The following is a 27,857-nucleotide window of genomic DNA, read 5'->3' on the forward strand; positions in this document are numbered from 1 at the left end:
GTACAGTATATGACCTCTTTTCAGATATTGCTAAATCAATTCAAATACAAAACATCCAAAGTCAATGGAAAATCCATCTCACCCCTCGACGAGAATCCTTGTCCAGTCGAACTTCCTCCACCGTTTCTTAAACCCATCAACTCGTCGGTCACCACCCCGATGCCAGCGTCCCTGCCGCTTAATCACATCTGGTCCCAGGTCCAGCATCCCCCCAATCACCTCTCGAGCGAAGAGGTCGCCTTTGGGCCACCGATTCTCGTCCTCGACCACGTGGCCCAGACCCCCATCCAGCTCGAACCAAACGTGGAAATACGGCATCTCCTTGGCCAGAGTACGCCGGAATGCCGATCGACCCAGCCCCTGCTTGGCCTTAGCGGCGGTGTCGATTAGTTTCCGATGTTGAGTCCATTCGGAGTCCGAAGAGAGGATGGCCTCCTTGAAGAATGCAGGCGAGGTCTCTCCAAGGCTGTACGGCAGCGGGACAACTTCCATCGCCGCATGCCTCTTTCGGAGAGGCTGAGCTGCGTTCTCGTAGAAGATGACGTCGCGCCCCTGTTCGTGGTACATGCGAGTCAGGCTCTTCATAAAGTTTCGGATCTCCTCCCATTCGTCATCGTCACATTCGAGAAGATTGTTTCGGTGTTGGATGGGGACGATGGTGGCGCAGCCGTCGTTGAGCTCGGGTTCGGTAGGCAGAGTCAGATAAACTCGGGTTGCTAGAGACACCACGGGGGCAATTGGGGGAGAATTTGTGTCCTCATGGTGACAGAGGGGGCAGTTATCGAGAATCCGGTTCATCTTCTGGAATTCGTGAATAGCAATATTCTTGATATCAATTTCAGACCGATGCACCCGCTTGGCCAACTTGGAGGCATTATCGTCCATGTACTCTAGATCATTCTAGCACGATCGCGTTAGAAGCATTTCCCTTGCGAATTATTGTCTCATGACTCACCTCGAACTTGCCATCCTTTGCAATTCTCTCGGCGAGCCTTCGGCCATCTCCCCCAAATTGGCCCCGCGTCCTCCGCTCCTCGCGAAGCATGTCCTCGATACTCATGTCTTCATTCTCTTCGACTTTGCCTCGCTCTCGACCCCGTTTAGTTTCTACCGGTTTCACTTCATTCCTTGCCCCTGCCAGCATTCGATTGTCTTTCACGCCTAGTACCACGACGTCGGATTCCTTCCTGTTCGCCGTCTCTGCTGCCGCAGCATTATAGCGCTCTTCAAGCTCAGCAGCATCCGCTGAACCCTTAAGTTTCGCCTTCATCATCTGCGCCTTAAGTCGATTGAGAGCCGTTAGGTCTAGATGCTGGGTAGTATTCGAAGGAGGCTCGGTATCCATTGGTTTGCCTTGCCCACGAGCTTCAAGTTCCCTTGTAGGGCTCCGGACGTGCTCATGAGGGTCTCGATGGACATTTTCCTCGAGTTTTCTCTCCTGAAAGAGTTCTCCTGTGGGTTTCTCTTTACCAACATAGCCGTCACCATATGTCTCGCGACGATCTAGCTCCGCCTCTTCCTCGCGTGCGTCATCAAACGAACGTAGATCTCCAAACCGATCGATAGCAACGTCTTCCAAGGACCTTCCACTCTCTTCAGCTTCCCTGTAGGCGGCCTTCAGCTTCGTCATTCTCCACTTAGAGCCCGCGTCACCAAAAGTATAATCGACTTCGTGCTGTGCCGGCTCTTCCTGTATCTCCTCTAACACCCTCCCATCTTTCAAATCGCGTAGATGGCTATTCAGTTCCCGATCGTGGATTTTGAGCTCGAAGTCCGCCTGAAGCATTTTCGACTTAGGTTCCTCTAGGCGCGTGGTATCACGTCGCTGTACGTAATCCACATCAAGGGCAGAGGGTGCTTCCATCCATGCGTCTCTTTTTAATCGAGTCGGTTCTTCTTGAGTCGCTTCCTTCGATGATTCTGCCTCGTCCTCTTTGTCATCATGTCGGTGCCGACGTTTATGAGAATGGTCTCGGTCGTCTCCGTGGTCCGTTGAATGGCGCGACCGTTTATGCCGGTGTCCATTCTCATCACTATGTCGAGAATCCCTGTATCTATTGGACTCGCGTTCTCTGGATCGTGATGAGTGACGGCGGTGATGGTGGTGACGGTGGTGATGTCTTGAGCGATCTCTGCTGCGATCCCGATGCCGGTGATGTTTCTCTCGGTCGCTCTTCGCGCGGCGCTTCTCCTGATCCTCCGCCAATGACTTTTCAAAATCGTCCAGAGTCATCTCTCCGGTATCCAAGGGGGTTAATCTGTTGGGGTGTTGCGTGGTGCAGTGAAGCAAGAATCATTCGTTGCCGGCAGAATCCAACTTGACTAGCGGGAATGACGTCTGGCAGTCTGGACTCCACCCAGACGGATCCCCGCGACAAGAATTTCTTTTCAACCCTGCGATGTCCAGTCCTATTACATCCTCACTGGCGCCTGTACCGTGCTTTTGATAACAACATAAATCTGTCACTCCAACAACTTTAAGAAATCCCGGCTATTATATTCAAGTGATTTTCCGATAGTATTTCACTCACCATGGCGACTCCTCCCGTGGCCGTCGTCTGTGTCGGCATGGCTGGTATGAATATGAGCTCTTCAACGCTGCTCCCACGGCTATGCTAACCGGGACTATCTTTCTTGATCCAGGCTCCGGGAAGACGACATTTATGCAAAGAATCAACTCGCATCTCCACTCCCAGAAAACAGTCCCCTACGTGCTGAATCTAGACCCCGCTGTCCATTCGGTCCCGTTCGAGAGTAACATTGACATCCGGGATTCGATCAATTACAAGGAAGTCATGAAGCAGTATAATCTGGGCCCCAACGGTGGCATTCTGACCTCCCTGAATCTATTCGCTACCAAGGTCGATCAGATCATCTCCCTGCTGGAAAGACGCACCGCATCGAACCCCAGCAATCCCTCCTCGAAGCCTATCGAGCACATCTTGGTCGATACCCCGGGACAGATCGAAGTCTTTGTGTGGAGTGCATCGGGCAGTATATTGCTCGAAACACTGGCGTCCTCTTTTCCCACTGTGATCGCATACGTTATCGATACCCCTCGCACCAGTTCGACGAGCACCTTTATGAGTAACATGCTTTATGCCTGCAGTATTCTATACAAGACAAAACTGCCCATGATCCTGGTTTTTAACAAGACGGATGTTCAGGATGCTGAGTTTGCGAAGGAGTGGATGACGGACTTTGATGCCTTCCAGCAGGCGCTACGGCAGGAAGAGGATACGGGCGCATTCGGCACGGAGGGCAGCGCTGGTGGGTTCGGATCCGGAAGTGGATATATGGGCTCTCTTCTGAACAGCATGAGCTTAATGCTAGAGGAGTTTTACCGACACTTGAGTGTCGTGGGAGTGAGCTCCATGACCGGTGACGGCATTGACGAGTTCTTCAAGGCGGTCGAGAAAAAGCGTCAAGAATTTGAGCGCGACTACAAACCTGAGTTAGATCGCAAGAGGCAGGAGCGCGAGGAAACCAAGTCGGCTCAGCGTGAAATAGAGTTGGGAAAGCTAATGAAGGACATGAGCGTTTCCGGTTCCGGTTCCGGTACCAGCCAGCGCCGAGAGAATGAGGCCGAGACTGTCAGCGACGCTGAGGAAGAGGAAGCTGCTGCTGTTGCCAGGAGGGGAGGTGGCTATGAAGAATCTGGTGAAGACGACAGCGACGATGATGAGGCTAATATGCCTCCTACGGCCGACAATGATGGGCTCTCTCAACGGTACAAAGACGCGCTTGCGGATTCACGAACTGCACAATCTGACCAAGATCTGAGTTTCGCCCGGTACCTGAAGGCAACTGAGCTCAATCGATAATATCCCAACTGAAAAGTACTTGCATGGGCTTTATTCATTAGGTGTTCCTTGACGGCGTTTTTTTCCTGGATTTTTTCTGCCGCTATTGAACTAAACTTGAATGAATGGGTTAGAATTAAAGGAATAATTATTTGCCTTCCAACCGTCCCTAGCTTACTTCTCTTTAATACATAGCCCTTTTTGTCCCTAAGAGCAAGGAGACATGACTGAATCCGGACATGGACCATCCTCAAATTACTACAGCTATAGCATCTCAAAGGAAATATCGACTGCAGATATCTCTACACACTGTTCAGAAAAGACAATGTACCAATCATGTATCTATTTCAGAACAATAACTATGAATGCTTACATTGTGATGCAGTGATTGTATATAAATAGAGTGCTGACGGTACGCAGAAACAAACTAGTGTAACCATAATTATACTGCACTAAAAAGGGTACCTGATTCTTCTGACATTCTGGCAGATCTTCTCGACCGGTTGGAAAGGATCCTGACGCATAATTAATTTTGGCCAGTACGACCGGAGCAACAAGCGGATTCACAATCAATGCCATGGCGTTTTATGTTGGCGTAAACATGAAAGATATACGTTAAGGCAAATGAGGGTTCAGGCTAAAAGAAGATAAAAACGAGGCTGGCGACGGAATGGAAGCGGATGAGGTACAGAAATGAAGGGATAATCAAAGTAGAGAGGGAGAAGTAGGAAAAGCAAGGTGCGAGGCTGGTTGATTCACTCTTACAAGAGAGTGGTAATTCCCTCCTGCAGTCCGATCCCCAGGCCTATGGTCCTCTTACTTACTATGTAGATAATATAGTGGTTCATAGTACTGCTGCGGCAACTATAATATTCGTACTTTGAAATTTATCCATTATTGCGAAGCGTTGACCAGATATATAGTTCTAGGTACTTTTTCGTGCTAAGGCCCAATCTGGTAATTTTGATCATTGCCAATTTCTACAACTTGGATGACGTAATGCTACCTCTGGTTGTTTTTCTGTTTGCGAACAAGCAACAATGAGCTATCCAAAGCTTCACCACGTTAACGCATCGAGTACTCACCACCTTGAGTAATATTTTGAAGTACGGAGTACTGCTGGAACCTAAGCTAGATATGCATCTCTGCACCTAACTCATCATGAATGTATGTTGGCAAACTTGCATGGGAAAATCCAATGTAGGATTTGCCTAACCTCTATTTCTTCGCAGGTATTCTATTTCTACACCTACTCGACAGCCGGATGGCTTTCGCTACAGAGCATAGCCTTAGTTGCGGTTCCACAAATGTTAACTACCATGTTGCTAGAGGAAACCAGGCCGCCTTCCTGTAAGGACGAATCATTCTCCTAGTGCGAGTGGGATCGATGCGATCTCTGCTTGATAGTTGAAAGGGTTGAAAGGAAAAAAGAAGCTAACTGTGGGTAGCAATTGAGGTTTACTTTGCACGGTGTCTTGGCTTTGCCCTTCTCACTATCGCTATCTTAACCGTGATGCTGACGGGCTCCATACCATTAACCTCCAGCGTAGTCGTGGAGCCAGTGACGGCGGAAGATTCAGATCCGAAGGCTCCATATGCTGTACCCACGTTGATGGTGACAACAGTATCCCACAGTGTCTCAGCATTCTATGCGTATTCGCGATGGCTAGCCTCGGACCAGATTGCCTTTGGGATTGGAATGGTGGGATACTCTGTGCTAGCGGCCGTGGGCCTATGGTGCATCCTATTTGCAAGTAGCAATGGGAAAATTAGCCGGAAGACGGGGGCAGACAAGAGAACCGCCGGATTTCCGTTCAGGAACCAAGAGGCGCCCAAGAAACATTCTGGCAAGAAGAGTTCCTGAGAGTGTAAGGTGTGTATACACTATCATCCCACACAACGTGCTTGAATATGTTGCATTAAGCTCCACCAAATTAAGCCAATGTAATTTGGATATCCTCGGGAGGAGCAAGTACCTTGGGAGTTTTGGCTGAGTGGCGGCGACCGATAGGCGTCTTCAATATGTATTTCTGTTGCTATTTTCTTTTTTCCCATAGGCCAATGGCGCTATGGACGAGGGTTTATTAGACACGTCGTTCTTGGCTGCAGGACGTGCCCCTGTCTGCCGGCTTTTCTGCCCCATTGCATGATATTATCTTATCCCATACCAGCCGGCCTTAGTTATTTCGGTGTACCTCCAGAGTTGTAACGGTCACATCCCACGTAATATTATTCAATGTTTTCGGCATTACGTCAAGGAAATCGATAAAGTTATACCCCATAGTCCATGAGGATGAAACTTAGTGAAATCTCTTAGGGCATGATGAAGGAAACGAAAGGTTACTGTGCCATCTGCAACCATGCAGTCTTGAGACATGAAGGGGTCCGATAACTTAGCGCCGACAAGGTAGTGAGACAGACAATTAATGACCAAAGGGCTTGACACAACAGTGTGGACGAGATAGGTGCAGCACGTCAGTTTAGACGTTCCTGCGTGCTGAAGACCTGTTCGGTTCTCGGTTGGTTGATCAGCAATTCTCCCATTCGGCCCCCCAAAGCGCGATTTTCTCTAAGTTTGCTCTTTCTAGCAGCATGTGCTTCTGTTGGATCCCTGATTTGTCAATGCGCTGTTTTTGCGTCACCGCGCCAAGCTGGAGCATCCGAAGCTCTACTGGATCTTATCCCTGGATTTGCTTTTTTTTTTTTTTTTTTTTTTTTTTTTTTTAATTTTTCTTGATTTTTATATTTCCTTTTTTGTCCAATTTCCCTATTGCTTACTTACTCTGATCCAGCCTCACAGAATGTACATAGATAAATCTCGTTGTTGCCGTTTCAACTAGACGTTGTACCCCAGATAAAACAATCGGGCATGCAGTGAACGCTCAGATCTCGCATAAACCATGGCAGGAACATGGCATACTACCAAGACTTCTGCTATCCTGTCATCTAGATGCCCAGCCCGTCGGAGTCCCTTCGATCTATCTCCACTCAGACTTGGCAATTGTCCCATATTCGGCAAGAGATCTTCAGGATCAATCGGAACTCTTGGCCTCAGGCTTTCTCTGTTTACTATGAGAGAAGAGAGGGGAGATGCTGAGGAATGGTCAACAATGGCCTCACCTCAGCTAATGATGACATTAGTGGGGTACATGACTCAGGCCAAGATCGTCTGAACCCCTGACAAGCCATCAGCCCATTCGCCGTCCGGCAGATTAATTGCAGCTCAGTTAATACCAACGGACTCCCGATGGTAGACGTTTGCCAAGACCGCGTGACTGCAACTTCCCTGCGCCTGTCATCTCCATCCCTGCCAATCAGCAGCCAAGACCCGGATCCCCGAGCTCAGCGCGTTGGAAGTTTCGCGATGGGTGACTTTTCCAGCAAATCGTCCAACTTGAGCGAGCTATCGTGGCACTAGTCTAACCCTCTCATTTGTTGTCTATTCACTATCGATCTCCCTAAGACGGAAATACCCGATCCTCCTCCTTCCGTTTGACCTATCCATTCAATTTTCTATCTCTCGACAACCTAAGTTTCTACCCTGTCCTGCCTTGGCTCAATGAATGGTCCAAATTCAATCCCCCCTGCAGCCTAGTTACTAGTCAGTTAGTCATCGTCCCCTTCTCAGATATCGCCATTCGTGCCAAGGGTGGTCTTTGCTGTTGATTCATGCGCACAGCAACTAAACAGGGTTAGGACTGCCGACGCACCAGTTCCCATCTGCAAGGAATGTATCTGAACGGCATCACGAATGACCATTTGCGATGCCATATTAACTTTCCGCGCCTAGGGGATCTCCCAGGACCAGTACCACCAGCTCCCGCTCCATCTTTCTCTAGTATCCCTCTAGGGGCACCGACCTTTCGTTTGTTGATGCCAAGGTCCAAGGTCCTAGACTCCCCGGACTCCCGGCGGTGGACTCGCAGGCTTTATGAAAATGTATCTACCAAGGCTTCAACGGTGCACTAACTGCTGGGATACATCCTAAACTGTTTAATTGGAGGCTTACTGACTGTGTCGGGGTATCGTTATCTCCGAAGACTTTGCGTAACCAACACGCAAAATGTGATGGTTACTATGATCCGGCCACACGATAAGGTGTGTTTATTATTTATTTATTTATTTATTATTTTATTATTATTATTATGATATTTATTAATTTATTTTTATTTAATATCTCTCCTGTTTAATTTTAATTGCTCTTTATTTTTATTTTATTTTCGATTATTTGCCAGGAGGGGCATCTGATATCCTCGTGCCCCGGTGGCATCAGAAGACCCCCCCTTTCTTCCCCTCCAAAGCATCAGGCACATGCGGGCTCGCGTCAAGCCAATGTAGGACCAAACTTGCTTAACTTAATCCTCGGAAGAGGGGGGTGGCTAATGCTTATCACGAGCGACTACCATCTTGGCCCGTGTAAGATCCGGACTCCGCAGCCTTGCTTAATCAGACAGCTGTGGATGGTCAACACTGACAGAGGGAGCGTATAGGCGAAGCCAGCTCTGTACTCTGGCGTGCGACCCTGGGTGCGAACAGATTTCCTGCCTGCTGCTCATATGTCGTACCTCATTCTAGAAGATCCCGGCAGACCACCTCTCACCTATCCAATCAGTCTGTGCGGCCTATCACCGAGAAAACTGGATCGTGGGCAGCAGCGCATATCGCGTGAGAATGCCAAGTATCTAAACATGGTCACACTGACGACAAAGGAACAAAGCGCTGGGACTCCACGCCTCTTGGGGGTCATTTTTCCCACGACATATTAGCATCAACAGGGACAAAATGTCATTCGTCGCAGACAAAGAAAGTTGCCTAAAGGATGGAAACTATACCACCTTCCATATGAAGATGTCGATCGCCGGTTTACAGCCGAGCAGCCCATCCCGTGCTATCTTCGCCCAGGGCCCTAGCTTGGATTGGCTGTGCCGAATCGTCAGCCCAGGCTCGAGAAAGGTTCAATTTCCGTGATGATCGTCGTTGTTCTTGCAATTCCAGCATCCACATCGCCCTCCTCATCTGCACACTGTTCTCCACTGACAGAGCCAGCTCCGATGGAGTACAACAGAGTCGTCTGAAGATGCGATGTCACCTTGAGAGTTCCAACCATGCTCTTCGGGACGCCCGCATCCTTGTCCTCCCATGGCGCATGAGTGGAGATATTGACGAAACTAAGCTCGACTGTACAGGGGGCGCATAATGTTCCTGGAAGCTATAAATACGTGCTGAATCCCTCGCATCTTCCTGCTCATCATCACTCACTGCCTCTGGTTCTCGGATCCTCAGACTTGAATAGCTCTCGCTCTTGAGTACCCGACAATGCATTCCTTCAAGCGCACTTTGCTGCTCCTCGGAGCTGTCCTCCCCGCCGTCTTTGGCGCACCTATCGAGAATGCCCGGGCTCCTGAAACGATTCCCGGAAAGTACATCGTCACCTTCAAGTCAGGTATCGACGCCGCGAAGATCGAAGAGCATACCACGTGGGCCACCAACCTCCACAGGCGCAACCTGGGCCGCCGGGGTGACTCCGACCCTTCCACTGGTATCCAGAAGAAGTACAAAATCAACAACTGGGCTGCCTACTTCGGTGCTTTCGACGATGCTACCATTGATGAAATCCGCAACAGCGCTGATGTATGTTCTAGCTCAGGGACGTCAAGCGGAGAAGTAAAATTGTGCTGACTGTATCTAGGTTGCTCACGTTGAGCAAGACCAGATTTGGCACATCAGTGAATTGACCACTCAGAAAGGGGCCGAATGGGGTTTGGGCAGCATCTCCCACAAGGGCGAACAGAGCACCGATTACATCTACGACACTAGCGCCGGTGAAGGCGGCTTTGGTTACGTGGTGGACACTGGTATCAACGTCGACCACGTGGAATTCGAGGGACGTGCCAGCCTCGCTTACAACGCTGTGGGTGGCAAGCACGAGGACACCGTGGGCCACGGAACCCACGTTGCCGGTACTATTGGCGGCAAGACCTATGGTATTTCCAAGAAGGCCAAGCTCCTGTCGGTGAAGGTCTTCCGCGGTGAATCGGGCAGCACCTCTGAAATCCTTGACGGATTCAACTGGGCTGCCAATGATATTGTCTCGAAGAAGCGCACCGCCAAGTCCGCGATCAACATGAGTCTTGGTCAGTTTATGCCTTACAGGGTTGGCATTCCGGGGGCTAACAAGTAATCAACAGGTGGAGGATTCTCCCAGGCATTCAACGATGCTGTCAACGAGGCCTACAACCAGGGTGTTCTCAGCGTCGTCGCTGCTGGTAATGAGAACGTATGTGCCCTATTCCTCCTAACCTACATGTCCAAAGTGGACCTCTGTTTGGGCTAACTTTCGGGATATAGCAAGATGCCTCCAACACCAGCCCTGCTTCCGCCGAGAAAGCTTTGACTGTTGCTGCTATCAATGTTGGCAACGCTCGCGCCTCCTTCTCCAACTGGGGCTCGGCCGTCGATATCTTTGCTCCCGGCGAGAACATTAAGTCTGCCTGGATCGGCTCCAACACTGCCACAAACACCATCTCCGGCACCTCCATGGCTACTCCCCACATTGTGGGTCTGTCCATCTACCTGTCGGTTCTGGAGAACCTCTCCGGCCCCGAAGCTATCGTCAAGCGCGTCAAGGAGCTGGCCACCCAGGGTAAGGTCAGCGATGTCAAGGGTAGCCCCAACGCCCTTGCCTACAACGGCAATGACTCTTCTTAAGCTTTTTCTTGGGTTGATCGGATGACCATGACTGAGAAGTGGTGAAACGAGTTAGAACGAAGTATATAGCTGCGATGGGATTGATGACTGATATACGGAAACATATACATAGTTTGCAGACAGACGAATCAAGACATCCTTCTGCTTTCAAAGCCTTCCAAATCTTCTGCCAATGAGTAAAAATTGCGATATCTATCCACTCATCCTCCGTCACGAGGGATGATGGGTTCGCGAAATAAGAGAGTCCCAACGTTTTCTAAACCGCTTTGTCATCAGCGGATGTAACTGTTAGGTCTTCCGTTGGGGGAGTTGTCATCTCCTTCAGCATTCTTTGCTTTGACGCGCGGCACACAAAAGTTGCTCTTTTTTTTCTTAGTTCCCACATACTTACTTTCCCTGGTGCGAACAAGGGATAAAATACGTTAGAGCAATCTGGAATGCGGGTCTTTACACCGAATCAAAGAGCCCAGTAGTAACGACAACCTCGATAGAGGAATCTACAAAAGATGCTCACTGGACAAGGCGCTCAGTTACACCCACAAGCACGGCGATCAACCAGGGGAGTGTGACGATGAGCGTCGTCGGATACCTGCAAGCTCGAACCCCTGCATTTTGACGAGAATTCGCCTTCATGGGATTTCCAATCTATTTTATAAACCGAGGCCTGGCTGCTATATTCTGGAAGATCTGCAATCCATGGTTATTCCTGCTCTTTGTCGTCTGCCCTCTCTCCCTTTTGAGACCCTCGCACAACTTGCTTGCTATCTTTTCGTCGAGAGCCCAGTCATGTCGGAATTCCATAAATCCCCGATTGAGGTGACCACGGCCGCTCTGGACCCCTATTTGACCGAATATGGACTACAGCTGGCGGCCGATGGGCTTCACATACAATGGGGGAAGGGGAACCCACGACACCCTCGGAATTGGTCTCTGAGTCGGAAAATCTACGATGGTGGTCTGGTTATGTTTTTGGAACTTTTTACGTACGTCGCCTCCTTTTACGGAGTGTGGGTGCTGTACTGACCTGGGAGCTTGCCTGTAGGACGGCGATTAGTACTGCTGGAGTACGTTTCCCTCCTCCCCCAGCCCTTATGCCTTCATCTATCCCCGAGGAGTCATGAGCTGGACGTGAGTCGTATGTACAGGATTATGCTGATTGCCGCAGTCGACTTGTGCCAATAAAGCTGCCGGTGAATTTGGCATCCAGAAAGAACTGTCCATCTTTTTCTTCGTATCACTGTCCGTCTAACACCTCGCATGTCTGTGGAGTTTCGCCCAAACATATGCAAAAAAAAAAAAAAAAAAAAAAAAAAAAAATTAAATAAATAAATAAACAAACAAACCCAATCACAGGCAGGATTTCTGATGGCTAGATGAACTATAGATATCTATTGGGCCAGGGCGTCGGCGCCATCATATTCCCCCCTTACTCGGAAGCGTTTGGGCGCAAGAAGCTCTACGTTGTCAGCACCGCCTTGTACAGCGTCTCCTGTGCTATCATAGCCTCCGTCGACTCGCTACCCGGTGTTGTCGTCGGCCGACTCGCCAGTGGATTCCTTTCGGCCATCCCGACCACGGTTGTCATGGGCAGTATTGAAGATATGTTCAACTCCCGCGACCGTGTCTGGATAGTCTGCTGCTGGGCAGTGATAGCGAACCTGGGACTGATTGTCGGACCCATCCTGAGCACCTTCATAACGGCAGATCTGGGTTGGTGAGTTTTGAGTCCGAACTCTGGTTGTCCCGCGCATCCCTTGGATAGGAAGCATTGTTGACGAGCTGGCAGGAGGTGGGTGTTCTATATTGCTACCATGGTGACTGGGGCTCTCACATTCGTGCTTCTGAGTATCCGTGAGTCCCGTCCTTCTTTAATACTAGCAAGGGAGGTCGCAAAACTCCGCCGAGTCACCCAAATCGAGACACTTGAGAGCTCAAATCCAGACCAGGCACCGGACAGGCAGACTTTTGCGCGTCTTGCACTGTTCCGACCGGTTCGGCTTTTCTTCACTGAACTCATCGTCTTCTTCGTGGCAGTGATGAGCGCTGTCTCCGTAGCTCTGGTGTACCTTTTCACAGAAGTCCTGCCACCCGTCTACGAGGCGTTCGGCTTCAGCACCAAGCAGGCATGCCTTCCCTTCCTTGCTATCGGGTTGGGACTGTGTCTTGGGTTCTTGACTCGCTGTCTCGATCTCCAGATTATCGCAAGACACCGTCGACAGGGTCGTCTTTTGCTGCCGGAGCAGAAACTAGTTGGGTTCTGGATCGGCACCCCTACACTGGCCGGCGCCCTCTGGCTTTTCGCCTGGTCCATTCCTCCCCAAGTGAAGGATATCCACTGGATCGTGTCCGTCGTGGCCTTGGTGCTGATCGGATACTCCCTGAATGAGATCGACTACGTTTTGAGCGGTTACCTGACCGACAGTTACCTGAGCTACGCCGCTAGCGGGCTGGCGGCCCTCAGCGTGGTCCGGGCCATGTTATCGGCGGTCCTACCACTCATCTCGATCCCGATGTTCTCGACATTAGGGGCCAACGTGGCGGTCTCCGTGCTGGCGGCCATTGCGACACTCTTCTGCATCGTTCCTCCGGTGTTTTCGCGATTCGGGGAGGAGATTCGGGCGCGGAGTCCGTTTGCCAAACATAGTTTGCGCATATACAATGAACACAGTGTTGATGAAAATGGGTATTGAGGACCATGATTGCGGAGTTTGTTGTCAAGAATGAGGTGCAGATTGGAGTTGGGTTGTTTGCTATTGTGAATCAGGCTGGGATGTTGGAATACAGATGATACCTGATCGGAATTACTCTCTCTCTCTTTTTTTTTTTTTTTTTTTTTTTTTTTTTCCTGATGTGGTCGTAGGAATATTAGTTACGAATCAGAGGAGTGAAATAAAAACCCCTTGCATAGTAATTCCGAGTATAAATAGCATCACCGTCCATCCCTGAATTAAATAAACCAATACGTATCCGCTCGCCGCTTCGAAGACTCTCCCCGCCTTTTACCGCCCCAAAAGCAGCGTCCCGTCTCCATCTCATACTCCATTCTCCATTTCTCCTGTCGCCTTTTTTATTTATTTTCTTTCTCTTTCTTCTGTCCGAGATGGACAATCCAGAGCACTTACGCGCCCTCGATATCCCTCGTCCGTTACCTCCCGATTCACTTTCCTGCGTTGCCGAAGACGCGTCGACATTAGCTGCCGCTCAAGAACAGGAACACCAGCAACAACAGCGGCGTGATCACCAACCAACGCCCATCCAGGAACAACACGCGCCGGGCAACAATGTAGTGGATGCGCAGTCCTTGCCGTCCTTGCAGTTGACCGCGGCGAATCTCGAGCCGTATTCTTCGCAGAAATTGGAGCGAAATGGGCCTTCGGTATCGCGAGCGGGAGATTCATATACCCTGGTATTTGTCACGATCGTTTCTTTTCCCTCTTTCTTTTTTTCCTTTGTCTTTTTTTCTTTTTTTTTATTTATTTTTTTTTTTTTTTTTTTTTTTTTTTTTTGGTATTTTGTAGATTGCAGAGGGTAGTGTTCTAACCTGTGAAAGCGTAGGCGCGTGATGATTCCTCGCAAGTGCGACACCAGTGCGAAAACGACTCCGACGTGTCGATCTTCACATCCAAACAAAACGGATATCTTCGTGATATGCTTTCTGTGTTAGACCCACCGGATCTAGACCTTTGGAGGGAACGGTTGTTCAATGTGGATGAAACCATTATCTTGAGTGAAGAGCAGTATGTTTATTTCTTCCATTTTCCACATGAAACTGTCCAAGTCTGTCGCTGAACAGCATGGCTAAATAATTCTTCTACTCGACTGAAATAACGTCTAGATTCCGAACTTACTTCCCCCACGTCGATAACATCTACTCGCATCGCTCGACGCAGCATTACAAGCGCAAACCCCTCGTCTCTCACTACTGGGACTGTAGACTAAAAGGCCGACCCCCCGGGACGCCTAAATCCGACGACCCGAACAAGAAGAAGCGCAAACGAACAGCTCGGCAACGAGACCTCTGCGACGTCAAGATCAAAATCACAGAATATTTCCCGGGGTATGGTGCGATGCTAGGTCCAGAGACATTTACCCATGGGTTTGATGCGTCGTCGCTGGCTTCGGAGTCGTTGCCCGGCGTTCATGCGTTGTTTCCGGTGCTTGAGAATCACGGCGCGGAACAGGCTGTATCTCGTGAGAATCAACACTTTGGCGTGCTTACGCCGAATCCGCCCTTGCCGGAGGGGCATCCTGGGGCTAATGGGCAGCGATTTTTTACGATTCAACGGGTGAACGGGAACGGTGCGAATGGGAAGAATGATGGCGTGGGTGGTGGCCATAGACATACGTTGGAGGAGAGTGATCGTGTGAAGAAGAATAGTGTGCAGCGGTATCTCTTAAAGGAGGCGAGAGAAAGGAAGAAAACGATTAGTGTAAGTCCTCTAAAGCCGCCACTACGTCACTGCACTAGTCCGATTTCTTCCCCGCATCCTCATCATATTCCCATTTCCCGTCTACAGATGAATGATTACGAATAATATCCGTTGTCGGTGTATTTTCAATTCTAACCAATCTATACAAAAGACACAAGCTATGTCGGTTCAAGACCAGCAACCGCAAAAATCATACCACACGCAGGCTACCGGCCACGCTGCCGTGACTGTTCAAAATCATTCCAAGGAGAGTACCCTGAAGCTATATGGAAGCTGTTTCTGGTATGTCCCACTCATCCTCTGCCATCTGTGAGTCCATGCAAATTTCTGACTCCGTCCTTAGTCCCTTCGTGCAGCGGGTTTGGATAGCCCTTGAGGCCAAAAACATCCCTTACCAGTACATCGAAGTGGACCCGTATCAAAAACCTCCAGAATTACTAGAAGTGAATCCCAGAGGGCTTGTCCCTGCCTTGCGCCATGGCAATTGGGGGTCGTATGAAAGTTCGGTATTGATGGAATATGTATGCTCCCTTTCTTGAATCCCACCATACAACTCTTAACACGTTCGTACAGCTTGAGGACTTGGGCATCGGCCTTCCCCTGCTTCCACCGGGCGACGCACAGCTGCGAGCGCATTGTCGACTCTGGACAGACTTTGTAGGTCTTATCCCATGGCAAATCGCCCCCACCAGCACCTACTAACTGGCGCAGATTAACCGTCACGTTGTGCCTAGTTTCTATCGTGTTCTTCAGGAGCAGAATCGGGAGAAACAGATCCTGAACGCGCAAGAGCTGAAGGATGCACTAACTACGCTAGTTTCTGCTGCTCATCCACAGGGACCGTTTTTCCTGGGGCCGAATCTCTCCTTTGTGGACGTCCAGATCGCTCCGTGGATTCTTCGGCTGGGTCGTGTCTTGAAACCCTATCGTGGCTGGCCAGACCCCGAAGTTGGTAGTCGATGGGCTGCCTGGGTCAGCGCGGTTGAAGATGACAAGCATGTCAAGGCCACCGTGAGCACTGACGAGCTCTATATTGATAGTTATGAGAGATACGCCCGTGAGTGACGGCTGTTGTACGTCTCATTTCTCAAGCTAACGTTAGTCTAGAGAATCGTCCCAACACCTCTCAGCTTGCAAATGCAATCAACTCCGGCAGAGGCCTTCCATGATCAGTTGGAATTATGCAATTCGGGATATACGGAGGTGTTTGTATCGTAGTGGTGACCTGCAGCGTACGTCAAAGACTACTACAGTCTTGCGCACAGCCTTGCTTGGTCAAAATTGGACCCGGTTCGCGTATAACATTTGTGCAGTAGTCTCACTTAAGTTCCTCTCGCACCCCTACTGCCGGATCGGAAACCACCCCTGCCACTGGCATCTGGGCCCCGAGGATCGCGGATCGGCTGCTGCCGAGGTGATGGTGGGTCGTTCCCGGTTCGGTCACCCGTCTGCGACCTCTCTTTCCTTTGTACATAAGATGTGTTCTGCTTGGGAGACGCTGGGTCGTAAAGATGTCTCGACTTCCCTGATGCGCTAGAAGAGTCCCTCTTATCCCTACTGTTGTTGTTGCTGCTATTGTTGTCTCTTCCACCGCCACGGTTTCGTCCTTTCCCTCGGCCTTCATGTTGTTTCGGCGGAGTGGCACTACGAGGGGACGATGCACCGGAGGTAGTGGCAGAAGGACTTCCGAACAGCCTCTCACGCGCTTCCTCGTACTTTCGCTGCTTTTCTTCCAGGTTGCGCAAGGCAATGGCTTGGCGTTCTTCAGGAGTCGGCTCCGATGGTTTACAGTCTTCGTCTGAGTTGCCGTCATCATCCGCATTCAACCCCAGGCGTCCGACACCTGCGGTTGTTGCATCGACTGCCGAGGAGGATTGCCGGGAAGCCACATGCGGGTTGCGACTCAGTAGGGTTACTGTGGGCTTGAATTCTTGCTTGAGGGGAACATTGGAGCGAGCTTCGAGGAAGTGGAAAGTTTGGGGGGATTCACTGGAAGAGACAAGTCAGAACGTAAATTGCTTCCTAGCCTCACGAAAATTCAAATTCAATGATTGGCATACGCTTCAGCCCATAGTTGGCGGTTAAATTCGGCTTGTTGTGCTCGGCGTTGAGCCTTAGTAACTTTGGAGGAGACTCTCTTCTCTGGCGCAGGCGGGGCCGGGTCGGCGATCATTTTCTGCAGGAGACAACGATTGCCCGTCAGATCAGGACAGAGAGAGAATACCCAATATCGGGAGAGATGGAGGGACTCGGAGATAATTGAATAAATACATACGTCAGCTTGACTCTCCCAATCATCCTCCCACGCATCGGGGGCTGCAGACGAAGATTTTGCGCTCATAATAAAGGAACAGGCATATAAACAAGGGAAGAAGAAAGAGGACAAGTCAGTAACAAACGGGCCAAAATCTACACCAAAATAGAGCCCAAGTCCAAAAATCCCGAGATTCCCAGTGTGTGGAATACAGAGGGGAAAAGGAAGGATTATGGAATGGAAATTTGGTTGATTGGATTCAATTGGATTGATTGCAGGAGGAAAAAAGATCGGAAGAACCCAAACGGGGAAAATCGTTGTTGCTGCTTAGTTAAGGCGGTTTCTCCGGCCGGCATCTCATCGTCTTCCACCACAGAACTGAGGGACTGACGGCATCTCATCGTCTTCCACCACAGAACTGAGGGACTGACGGCATCTTGATCTCACGTCGATTCCTCCAGTCCGTCATGGCTACCGGTAAGTTACCTAGAACGTTATTCTTCATCTACATCCCGTTCTTGTGATCAGAATCCAACTATGCGTCCGTCACCGACTTCACTAATAATTCTAACCCAACTATGCTAGATGCAGACGGAGACTCACAGATGGCCTCCTCTCCAGAGTCGGCCCAGATACCATCGGACAGCTCCCAAAATGGAGCTCGCACTCCGACGAAGACCATTGGAATTCCCTCGGAACTCTCCCCGCCCGGGTCCCAGACGCAACCCGCATCGGCCAACGTAGTCGGTGGGATGCCGGCGATCACGACGATGACTTCGGCGCCGGATCAGCAGCCGGGAGCTATGTGGATGAATAAACGGGCCGAGGAAGAATTCCAACGAGCAATGGAGTTTGTCGTGGACAAGGATTTCAGTCTAGGTGGGCTATTTCTTTACTGTTTACCGTTTTTACTGTCACAAAGGGGCTTCCATACTATGCGTGGAAGGGAATGCTGATATAAATGGGTTGACTAGATGAGTTTGGGGATCCGTTCGACGAGAGTGACATGCAGGAGACAGTGTTCTAGAGTGACAAAGGGGTGTTGGGAGGCTCTAATACTGTTGGCGGTGGAAGGGCCATTGTGGATGACTTTACGAAGTATGATCATCATGAGATGCCAGTGATTAGTGATTCTTTCGGAAGGTAGATAAAGCAAAACATATCTATGATTGACTCTCAACAAGATGTCCAGGTCCAGATGTACAGAGTAGTGTTGTATTTATAGAGCGATGGTGGTTGGCACAGCAACCGTCCCGCATCTCTTTATTTTGCTTCTCTGCCCGTGGTCGCAGGTTCAGTCATCTCCTCGCGACCATCAGTTGCGACTGTATCACGAAATGCTCTTCTGATCTTATCTTGACGACAAAAACCCCGTGATTTGATCCAAATTGAAAGACAATTGCCTCATTCCTTGACGTCACCCTACCTCGGCCCATCCCAGCATTCTTCGCGTCGCAGCAGGAAACCATGTTCACCAACGACGCTGCGATGTCATCTCCAGCGCGAGGGTGAGTATCTTTATTTCTCAAGCATTCCAGAGTCATATATATTGAAGGCAAACATGCGATATGGTACCAACCAATCGCAAAAAAAAAAAAAAAAAAAAAAAAAAAAAAAAAATATCCATCGGTCAGGGGAAGACGAAACATTGACGTGTTGACAACCCCTATTCACCTCCCTACGTGATCATGATCTGATCTGATCATTATCTATCATTGAATCATCGCATCGTCGTTCTTTGCTAATCCAACGCGTATTATTCTTTTCAGGCCCCTCACAAGCCCCACCCTTTCTCAACTCCAGGAAGAAAAATTCCGCTTCACTCCCGTCAAACTCACTCTCGAAGTTCCTCGCGTTTGGGATCGAAAACTCTCGACTCCATTTCTGACACGGCCTCGATCGCGAAAGGTGTGGAAGCGCTTCCGTTCCTCGTTTAACAGTATGAAAACGCTACAACAGATGATTGCGACCACGCAGAATTGCGTGGAACATGACTTTTCCACTGAGATTAACTCGTCGCGAACTGCGGCATGTCTGCGCGGTATCAAGAGACGCTGTTTCACACTGGGTGAGAATTCCGATGAACCTTCGAGTCTAGTTGGTGGGAAATCGCGCGGGCGGTCGTTTCTAGAGACGAAGTGGGAGACTGATGCATCTGGAAGACGACGTAAGCTTGCATTTTCTTATGATTATCGCTATTTATTTATTTATACTCGTTTAACTGACCCTTTGCAGGTAAGCTCCCTGCTATTTACGGTCTCGTGGACAAGTCCGAGCCTATGACCATGGGCCATCAGCGCTTGGAACTTGCCCAGAGTGAGCTCGTTGACGGTGAGTTCTCACGGGATACGTCCACGTCGGTCGCGCAAATGCCCGTGGAACAGGACGAATCCGTTACGAGCAACGCATTGGCGCTGCCCGTAACCTATCCCCGCTCGCTACATGGCCAATCCAGTTGGCCGTCGAGTGAGGAGGTGGAAAACACCTTGAACATTAAAGAGCTTGGGGATATCCACTCCCCCCAAATTCAGGACGCTGGGGGCGACACAGGCGATACTGCGACAACTACGACGTTGCCACACGACGGCGATGCAGTGTTAGATGCAATCATGACGGAGGATCGACATGAACTGTCAAGCACAGAAAAGCACACTGATGGCCAAATTGCTACTGCATGCGCAACAGCGACCGTGCAGAAGTTGACTGCAGAGCAGGAGTCGACCCTGGTCCGGTCGGCACTACGGAGCTCATTGGATGGAGAGGATACTGCGTTGCTAAACAGCTTCCTGTCCAAGGCCAAAGCAAAACGTGAAGCTAAAGCAGCAGCACAGGTGGCAGAGAGCCCTGAGAAGAACTCTCCCCAGTCGGAGGAGGTTATGGAAATGACCGAAATGCCCACCCCGCCATCTCGTCGAGCTCTGGAGGATCTTGACGCCAATTCCCCCTCGCCTCAGAAAACGCAGCTATCACCGACCAAGGGCCTTGTGAAGGATCTCAGTGACGAGAACGACCCGCCTCCCACCAGTCCCCGTCGAAGCGCTCGAAATAGCAACGCCGCGCCTCCCCGGAAAACCACTGCCGCTGCTGTTCGCAACACCTTTTCTCTACGCCGAGCTAAGGGGACCGAATTTGTTTTTCTCCAGCGGTCCGAGGCCCAAGAGTTGGCGTTAGAAACCCGTCGTAACACGCGACAGAATAAAGGGGATTCGCTCCCCCCGAAGTTCATGCTGCAGACATTGGCACAACAATCGTCCGTGCCCCTCGATGACGACAAGTCCGCCCGCAAACCTGGTCGACCAAAGAAACAGGTCTCGTGGAACGAGGAGCACCTCGTTCAGTATGAGGGAGGAAACCTTGGTGGGAAGAAACACCGCGATGACGTTGATGGACGGGGCGACAATCCCTCGAGTCGCGACTCCGAGAAAAGAAAGGCAGCCAGTCGGCGCCTCACCCGCTCTCAGAGTTCCCCAGAGACTGGTGGTGACAACACCCAGGCTGCGTCGACTACTGCACCTGCTACTGCAACCCCTCGTACACGACGTGTGCGGAGGTTGGGGACACCTAAAACGGCAATGACCTCCCTCGACTCCAGCCCCTCATTATCACCAAGCCCTGAGCGACGAAAAAAGTTGACCCCCAAGTCGCCCAAGACGGCGTTCCTGGCAACATCATCGAAGAAAACAAGCGGCAGCAGTACCAGCACGAGCAAAGCAGCGTCGGTCAGCAGCGGTTCGGGGAAAAGCGCGAGGATCCTCAAGGCCCATGCAGGGTCAACACCGATGCCAAGGCGAGTTCGGTCGCGAGCTTAACGCCTATATTTTCTGGTTGAGCCTTTGCTATCTTTTTATTAGTTTGGAGTAAGGCTATTTGATTCTTCTGCAGTAATCTGTCCCGGGCCGGGAATTCGCGCACCATAATTGGAGGACTAGGGATCATGTACATAATCGTAATCACTGAGAACTGATCTGTCAAGAGACTCGGGATATCGGCCAATGGATTGAATGTTTCTCGGAGTGACGACGATTGTTGCTGTTTAATCCGGGGTTGCATGTGACAGAGAACCCTCCAGCTGCCGTCACTGTAAAGTAGAAAGGCAGTATCCTAGTGAACGAGCCGTAGAATGCTTGCTCTTTTCAGAGACCAATGCTGATCTCTCTTCTCTCTCGCTTAACCTCCTTTCCCTAGGCTGTCGACACTCCTTCCTCGACTGTACCGAGTATGTAGCCAACCGAATGTACCCGTAGAGGGGATCAGATTCCGACTATGGGCGATCAACACGAAAACAACCCCAGAGAGCGACTTGTATGGAGCGTAAGCTGTCATTATTTCTCCATCTTCTCCATATCACGGTGCAATCATCGAGATTTTGAATCGCACGATGTGGATGACTGCAGGTTGGCTACTAGTAGGTTGTCTTGCATGCAATGGTATTACATTTACCTTACTGTGCCCGATGGTATCAGGGACATAATACGGAGTAGGTTACTTAGTGCATGCTGCAGCTAAGGTAGGATTGGGTCTAGGATGGACTGTGTTTTGGTCTTGGTGGATCCTGAATGAGATCATGGTCTATCAAATGAACTCAACTGAACTGAAACTGAAACTGTTGTCTTGGGGGAGACAGTTGAGACAGTCCTTGGAGTTAGAGTAGGTAGGTATCTACTTGGCCCGATGGATAGAAGGGGAGTATGAAATGATTTGAATGGCTTGGTAGATTATCTACTTTTCTGTACTTACATATATACATACAATGGACTCTGTAGGGGATCTACTTCTGGAAGCGATTGTATCTATAGAAAATATGTGCTCTAGTTCTATCAAGATCAAAAGAGTATTGAGCTAATGACCAACAGTCATTCCACAGTGTCCTCGGTTACACCCGAGATAGATGGTAGATGTGGTAAGCACCTACTCCCTACTTCCCTCTCAGCTCACCGGTGCCGCACCGTAGAACTGATAATCCGTGACCGAGGAACCGATACCGAATTATCGGATATCCGGTCCTAGATACATACTACTGTTGAGACTCCGTAATGATGTAATCCAAGGATCAAGTCTTCTCCGTGTGAGACTCGGATATCCAAACCATAGATAAATGGATAACTACCATATCTAGATGAGATTAAACATCCAAATGTCGGCATTCCAACCAAACAGAATCATTAGATAATAAGACACAAAACTCGGAAATTACCTACCTTTCCGAGTCGTATTATTTTTATTATTATGACTATGTCCGTATCCTATCCCTTCGTAAAGAAAGAGAGAAAGAAAGAGATAGTGGAGACGGAGGACAGTGTACCTAGTTTTACCCTAATCAGGTAAGACCCACCAGAACTTAGGCGCCACGCTTCGGGTGGTTAGTTCAACCCACACGTCATTTCTTTTCCTAGCAGGCAGAAAACTGGAACGTGCTCGCGCTTCTCGAATAGGGTAGGGTTAAGTTAGGTCACGGTTCCACCGCGTTGACAGTCCGGTGTTAGGGCTTTTCCGGATTTGCCCACCGGGAAGGGGTATGTTCCGTAATTTTCCGATCAGGATGTGAGGACGCAGTTCGTCGATAGAGGACATGTGCATATACAATGCATGATGCTTTACATGTTTGTATGGATATTCTGTGCTAGTATTAAGGATGTAAGTAGGGTAGAGAAATGATGATTACTATAATGAGATGGACGTTGTTTGTTCAACATATACAATTTTTAAGAATTGACGTGTCCAGTACAAAGTATTCAGAGTATATCCGGAATAGCGTCCTCCGAAAGAACATCGCATCATGGAGGACTGTCCTCCGAGTCCACCTTTAGTGTAGTACTCGGAGAGTATGCATGTTGCAGCACCATCTTAGGTTTCATCATCCCAAATTTATTTTCTCCGTTTATTTTTATTTTTAATTTCTCATTCCCGAATTACAGAGACATGACTCGTTTCACCCAGCACCACGTATTTTTTTCAAGTATATCCTACCTTAGGTATCATATGGAATGCTTCAATAGCGGACTCTGTGTAGCCGTTATAAATGTAGATCTACTCGTTTTAGTATCTCTGTAGACTTCTTATCAGACATATTCCCCGTGCTTCATTATGGCCCGCATAAATCAAACGATAGAAACGTTATTTAGATCCCCCTTTATTAAGCCGAGATCTGCTTGGCAGTCTCCTCTGGCCACACATCATATCCAAAGGTATCCTTCATGTTGACAAATCGGAAGTGACGACCCTCGGCGACCTTGTTGACGGCCTCGAAGTCGGCATCCGACAGAGTGATGCTCTTGAAATTGGAGTCAATGCGAGCCGGGTTGGAGCTCTTAGGCAGCACCACGTAGCCGCGACGCAGACCCCAGGCAATCAGCACCTGCGCCAGGGTATTGCCACCCTTGCTTGCGATCTCGTTCAGGGACTTGTTCTCGCTGACCCGCTCGCCGGTCGTCGGGACCTGGTTCTGCGAGCCCAGCGGCGAGTACGCCTCGGGCATGATACCCTGCTTGAAGCAGTACTCCACCAGGTCACTGTTGGGAAGGAAGGGATGGATTTCAATCTGGTTGAGATGAGGCTTCACCTTGGCGAACTTGAGGAGCTTATCCAGACCCTCAATGGTCCAGTTGGACACTCCAATCGAGCGAGCTTTGCCGTCCTCGTAGATCTTCTCCATGGCGCGCCACGTGGGCTCGGGGTTCTCGGTGAGTTCCTTGAGGATCACATACTGGAAAAACGCTGCATTAGCCGGCCATCAGAGGACAGGATAATGGTGAATACAAACCTTGCCATCTGGACCGATCTTGGGCTTGTCCTGTCCGTCCTTCTCGGCGGCAATGGGCCAGTGCACGAGGAACAGATCTATATAGTCGAGCTGGAGCTTCTTCAGAGAGCTCTCGATTGACCACAGCACGTCTTCGTAGCGATGCAGGTGGTTCCAGACCTTGGTGCAGACAAAGATATCCTCACGCTTGACAGAGGGCGTCTCCTTCAGAAAGTCCTTCAGGGCATCTCCGACCTCGTCCTCGTTCAGATAGAACCAGGCGCAATCGAGGTGTCGGTAACCCGTTTTCAGAGCATGCATGACTGCCTTGTACGTTTCCCCCTTGGCACCCTCGTTGGCAAAAGTACCGAATCCGACACCGGGGATTTTGACGCCATTGCTTAGGGTGAACGTGAGCCCGGACGACATGGTGGATTGACAATAAGAGAGACAATTGAGGAATGTAAGGTTTCAAGGATGGGAGGAGAGTTTCAAGAAAAGGGTGGTAGCCAAGAGAGAATATTGAGGGATAAAAGATGATGAGGGGTAGTGGTTCTTGCTGCGTTGGTGAGAAGCACCAGGTGGGGTGGAGGGGGAAATAGCGGCAATGAAGGAGGGGTGGCTGTCAGGATCCTGATCACGTTTCTGGACTAGCAATTGCAATTTACCTTATTCTTTTTAAATTTTGGGGAATAGTGTGAGGGCTTTTATCACGGCCTATCCACTCCATCTACGATATTCTACTTCATCTCCCATTGACCTCTACATTTATGAGTTGAAATGGTATCTGTTGTTGTCGGACCTTCCCATGACGGCATCCACAAGAGAACCGCCCCACAGACCGAAAAGCCAACCGGGCCGCTATGACATCACTCGGACTCAGCCTCTACCGTTCCAATGTTGGATTGAAACGGTGCGAGCGTTTGACCCGCTGCTGTCCGCTCGATCGTCATCGGCTCCAGCGATCGCACGCGCGATCCATGGGCGGAAATCTATAGCAGCGAATGGGTAGTTAAAGATAGACCCGCTCGGCTCATCATCCACTCAGCGTGCTGAATTGGATCATTTTTTGGGATTCATAAAAGAAAGAAAAAAATCAGAAAATCCCTCAGCCAATAGGAGTGCCCACGTCCCCAGTGATGCCACCCTCTCGCTCCTCCAGAGGGGCTTTCCCGCCCCGCTCTCCTGTGTAATTTGGGTTAGACTCAGGCTGCCATCTGCAGCATAGAATTAGCACCGTCCTTTTCGGAGATGTGATGGCGCAGAAAAAGTGGCTACATTACCCTGGTTATATTACCAGTACCAGAACAGGACCGGGTCCCGGTATTACCACCCACTATTGCAGGTGCCAAAACAGGACTAGTGGATCCGCCGTACCCGCTCCTGCGTACAATGTATGTTCTCTCTGGCCGAATCAGGGATAATCAAATGCCAAATCCACGATGACGATAATTCCTAGGAATGATGATCCGCCGGTGGAGCCTGTCTGAGGAAGTGAATGGCTGCAAGCAGGAAAAGCCATACAGCTTTCATTCCTTGGAGGAAGTATTCACCGCCACTGGAAAACCGGTCTTTATTATCAGTATATATATAGATTGTATCCATGCCCGCCGCTTGCTTTCTTTATTATCTTCCATTCTTGCTTTTCCTCCCTTCTTCCGACCTCCTTATCTCGTTGTCTTTCCTTGCAGTTCCGGGAGTGATATCATACATCTTCTTAATCTCTTATCACCCCCCTTTCTGCTCTTTCTCTCTCCCTCTTTCTCTCGCCACACCGTGTAGAAAGATTCATCCTTCATCCTTCTAATCAAGTCCAATTCTTGAAATCTAACTCATCATGCCTCGCTTTGACGACGCTGATCTCGGTGTTGACCCCACTGCTCCCACCCACAGAGAACATCCTGGCAGCAGCACTCTGCCTATCCCCAACGATGCGGGTAACACTGTTGAGATTCCTGCGACCCGAAGCTCCATCAGTGATGCAGCTCAGTTCATGCACAACCTGAGTCTGGCTCCCTCGACGCGGGAACGTCGTGGTTCTCGTAACTCCTTCGGCACCTCTCTCCCGATCCCCCGTTCCCCCCGGATTTCTCGCCTGTCATCCGCGGTCACTGGTGGTGCCTCCGTCTCTCGTGACATCCTGGCCTCCCAGGTGCAGGACATGTCCAAGGAGAAGGTCGCAGCGGCAAAGAACATGGCCTTCGCCTTCGATATTGACGGTGTCCTGGCCCACGGCAACGAGCCCATCGAGGAGGCCAAGGAGGCGCTGAAGATGCTCAATGGTGACAACGAACTGGGCATTAAGATCCCCTACATCCTGTTGACCAACGGTGGTGGAAAAACGGAAGAGGCCCGTTGCCAGCAGCTCTCGGAGATCCTGGAGGTCCCTATCTCCACCGATCAATTCATCCAGTCCCACACCCCAATGCAGGCATTGTCTGAGTACTACGATACGGTCCTGGTTTGTGGTGGCGAGGGGCAGAAGATCCGTGAAGTCGCCGAGAACTACGGCTTTAAGAATGTCGTCCACCCGAAGGACATCCTCGCATGGGACCCCACCGTGTCGCCCTGGAGGTTCTTCTCCGATGAAGACCGTGCTGAGGCCAAACCCCGTGACTTCTCCAAGATAAAGTTTGACGCTATCCTCGTCTTCGCCGACTCCCGTGACTACGCTACCGACATGCAGTTGATCATTGACCTGCTGCTGGCCGAGGACGGCAAGATGCTTACCCGCGCCAAGGACCCTGTTTCTTCCCGCATTCCCGTCTACTTCTCGCAGGGTGACCTGGTCTTCCCTACGGATCACAAGGGACCTCCTCGTCTGACCCAGGGGGCCTTCCGTATTGGAATTGAGGCCCAGTACAAGGCCCTCACCGGTGTCGACCTGGAGCGTGTTGTCTACGGCAAGCCTGAACGCGCCACCTACACGTATGCCGACGAGGTCCTCCGTTCTTGGATGGAGCAGATCCACAATGAGAACCGCCTGCCGCAGAATGTGTACATGGTTGGCGACAATCCGGCTTCTGACATCTGCGGTGGAAACATGTACGGATGGAACACCTGTCTTGTCCGCACCGGTGTGTTCCAGGGTGCGGTAACCGACAACGACACCAACAACCCGGCCAACTTCGGTGTGTTTAACAACGTTTTGGAGGCGGTTAAGGCGGCGGTCCGCAAGGAACTAGGCCAGGAGTTCAAGTTCAAGTGGAACCCCAAGGTGAACCCAGTGACACACGGTGACGGCGCTTCCGCTGTTGAGTAAATAATGGCACCATTGACGTCAACCCATACACTAAGAAAAAAGCGACGGAACGAAGACAGTTCCAATGGCGTTTGGTGGTCTTTTACTTTTCATGACCATGTTCCCTTTTTTATCTTCCTCATCATTTCTGCGAGATTTCTATTATGGGTTTATGGGTTATGGACTTTTGATATCCATGGTTGTCTATTTCGAGACTCTTCGTCTGGCAGGCCGACCGAATCGTGTTTATTTTCGCATCTTTTTCTCACTTTAGACTGGGTTTATCTTATGGATGATGCCGGCCGCATCAATGAACAAATCCTATGTTATTTCAAACCAATGATGCCGTTTACTGGATTGGATTAGATTGGATGGTTGGGATGGATTTACGAATAGACTTCATACTATCTGGGTATGATTCAATAGAGCCATTAAAGTTTTTCTTTTTATTTTCCGTGCTCATTTTTTTCCTCCCAAGTCGTTGACGCCATCGGGATCCGTAGTCGAAGTCAATTCGTCCCACATAAAGTCAAACTGACGGATCTTGTGGTAATACCACCTACATACAGAGTACAGTAAAGCACGGATATAAGCAACAAAAGCAGATTGACTGCAAATTTGCTTATGGTAGGATTTTACTTAAGATCTTAGTTATTTTAAACCATTTCTTTCAACCTTTTAG

At 50.0% G+C, this 27,857-nt stretch overlaps 11 protein-coding genes across 11 annotated transcripts; 8 read left to right on the top strand and 3 right to left on the bottom strand.

The window, feature by feature from the left end:
• Positions 1-78: 78 nt before the first annotated feature.
• On the bottom strand, positions 79-2,233 carry ATNIH1004_004535 (putative cell cycle control protein (Cwf19); the record flags this gene model as incomplete). The annotated part of the gene is made up of 2 exons (XM_033569205.1): positions 79-900; positions 956-2,233. 2 exons carry the CDS (start codon positions 2,231-2,233, stop codon positions 79-81), a joined length of 2,100 nt encoding a protein of 699 aa, XP_033428011.1.
• A 299-nt stretch (positions 2,234-2,532) lies between these two features.
• ATNIH1004_004536 (putative ATP binding protein) lies at positions 2,533-3,824 on the top strand (the record flags this gene model as incomplete). Its single annotated transcript, XM_033569206.1, has 2 exons — positions 2,533-2,575; positions 2,644-3,824. The coding sequence occupies 2 exons, from the start codon at positions 2,533-2,535 to the stop codon at positions 3,822-3,824; spliced, it is 1,224 nt and encodes a 407-aa protein (XP_033428012.1).
• Positions 3,825-5,122: 1,298 nt separating this feature from the next.
• ATNIH1004_004537 (uncharacterized protein) lies at positions 5,123-5,667 on the top strand (the record flags this gene model as incomplete). The annotated part of the gene is made up of 2 exons (XM_033569207.1): positions 5,123-5,153; positions 5,252-5,667. 2 exons carry the CDS (start codon positions 5,123-5,125, stop codon positions 5,665-5,667), a joined length of 447 nt encoding a protein of 148 aa, XP_033428013.1.
• A 3,452-nt stretch (positions 5,668-9,119) lies between these two features.
• On the top strand, positions 9,120-10,511 carry ALP1 (S8 family peptidase; the record flags this gene model as incomplete). Its single annotated transcript, XM_033569208.1, has 4 exons — positions 9,120-9,434; positions 9,493-9,937; positions 9,992-10,080; positions 10,152-10,511. The coding sequence occupies 4 exons, from the start codon at positions 9,120-9,122 to the stop codon at positions 10,509-10,511; spliced, it is 1,209 nt and encodes a 402-aa protein (XP_033428014.1).
• A 786-nt stretch (positions 10,512-11,297) lies between these two features.
• ATNIH1004_004539 (putative MFS multidrug transporter) lies at positions 11,298-13,201 on the top strand (the record flags this gene model as incomplete). Its single annotated transcript, XM_033569209.1, has 5 exons — positions 11,298-11,494; positions 11,554-11,575; positions 11,677-11,750; positions 11,896-12,225; positions 12,298-13,201. The coding sequence occupies 5 exons, from the start codon at positions 11,298-11,300 to the stop codon at positions 13,199-13,201; spliced, it is 1,527 nt and encodes a 508-aa protein (XP_033428015.1).
• Positions 13,202-13,611: 410 nt separating this feature from the next.
• Positions 13,612-16,110, top strand: ATNIH1004_004540 (glutathione S-transferase family protein; the record flags this gene model as incomplete). Its single annotated transcript, XM_033569210.1, has 8 exons — positions 13,612-13,917; positions 14,067-14,248; positions 14,347-14,941; positions 15,093-15,223; positions 15,285-15,462; positions 15,515-15,598; positions 15,653-15,998; positions 16,049-16,110. 8 exons carry the CDS (start codon positions 13,612-13,614, stop codon positions 16,108-16,110), a joined length of 1,884 nt encoding a protein of 627 aa, XP_033428016.1.
• A 153-nt stretch (positions 16,111-16,263) lies between these two features.
• On the bottom strand, positions 16,264-17,282 carry ATNIH1004_004541 (uncharacterized protein; the record flags this gene model as incomplete). Its single annotated transcript, XM_033569211.1, has 3 exons — positions 16,264-16,930; positions 17,002-17,117; positions 17,217-17,282. The coding sequence occupies 3 exons, from the start codon at positions 17,280-17,282 to the stop codon at positions 16,264-16,266; spliced, it is 849 nt and encodes a 282-aa protein (XP_033428017.1).
• A 380-nt stretch (positions 17,283-17,662) lies between these two features.
• Positions 17,663-18,222, top strand: ATNIH1004_004542 (uncharacterized protein; the record flags this gene model as incomplete). Its single annotated transcript, XM_033569212.1, has 3 exons — positions 17,663-17,672; positions 17,781-18,074; positions 18,170-18,222. The coding sequence occupies 3 exons, from the start codon at positions 17,663-17,665 to the stop codon at positions 18,220-18,222; spliced, it is 357 nt and encodes a 118-aa protein (XP_033428018.1).
• A 440-nt stretch (positions 18,223-18,662) lies between these two features.
• ATNIH1004_004543 (uncharacterized protein) lies at positions 18,663-21,004 on the top strand (the record flags this gene model as incomplete). The annotated part of the gene is made up of 3 exons (XM_033569213.1): positions 18,663-18,703; positions 18,965-19,362; positions 19,431-21,004. The coding sequence occupies 3 exons, from the start codon at positions 18,663-18,665 to the stop codon at positions 21,002-21,004; spliced, it is 2,013 nt and encodes a 670-aa protein (XP_033428019.1).
• Positions 21,005-23,328: 2,324 nt separating this feature from the next.
• Positions 23,329-24,363, bottom strand: gldB (putative glycerol dehydrogenase (GldB); the record flags this gene model as incomplete). Its single annotated transcript, XM_033569214.1, has 2 exons — positions 23,329-23,898; positions 23,956-24,363. The coding sequence occupies 2 exons, from the start codon at positions 24,361-24,363 to the stop codon at positions 23,329-23,331; spliced, it is 978 nt and encodes a 325-aa protein (XP_033428020.1).
• A 1,408-nt stretch (positions 24,364-25,771) lies between these two features.
• On the top strand, positions 25,772-27,196 carry ATNIH1004_004545 (phosphatidyl synthase; the record flags this gene model as incomplete). Its single annotated transcript, XM_033569215.1, has 1 exon — positions 25,772-27,196. The coding sequence occupies one exon, from the start codon at positions 25,772-25,774 to the stop codon at positions 27,194-27,196; it is 1,425 nt and encodes a 474-aa protein (XP_033428021.1).
• Between the last annotated feature and the right edge of the window lie 661 nt (positions 27,197-27,857).

This window comes from Aspergillus tanneri, assembly GCF_003426965.1.
Source record: "Aspergillus tanneri strain NIH1004 chromosome Unknown AapTan_3_pilon_pilon_pilon, whole genome shotgun sequence".
In the NCBI taxonomy this organism is placed as follows: Eukaryota; Fungi; Ascomycota; class Eurotiomycetes; order Eurotiales; family Aspergillaceae; genus Aspergillus; species Aspergillus tanneri.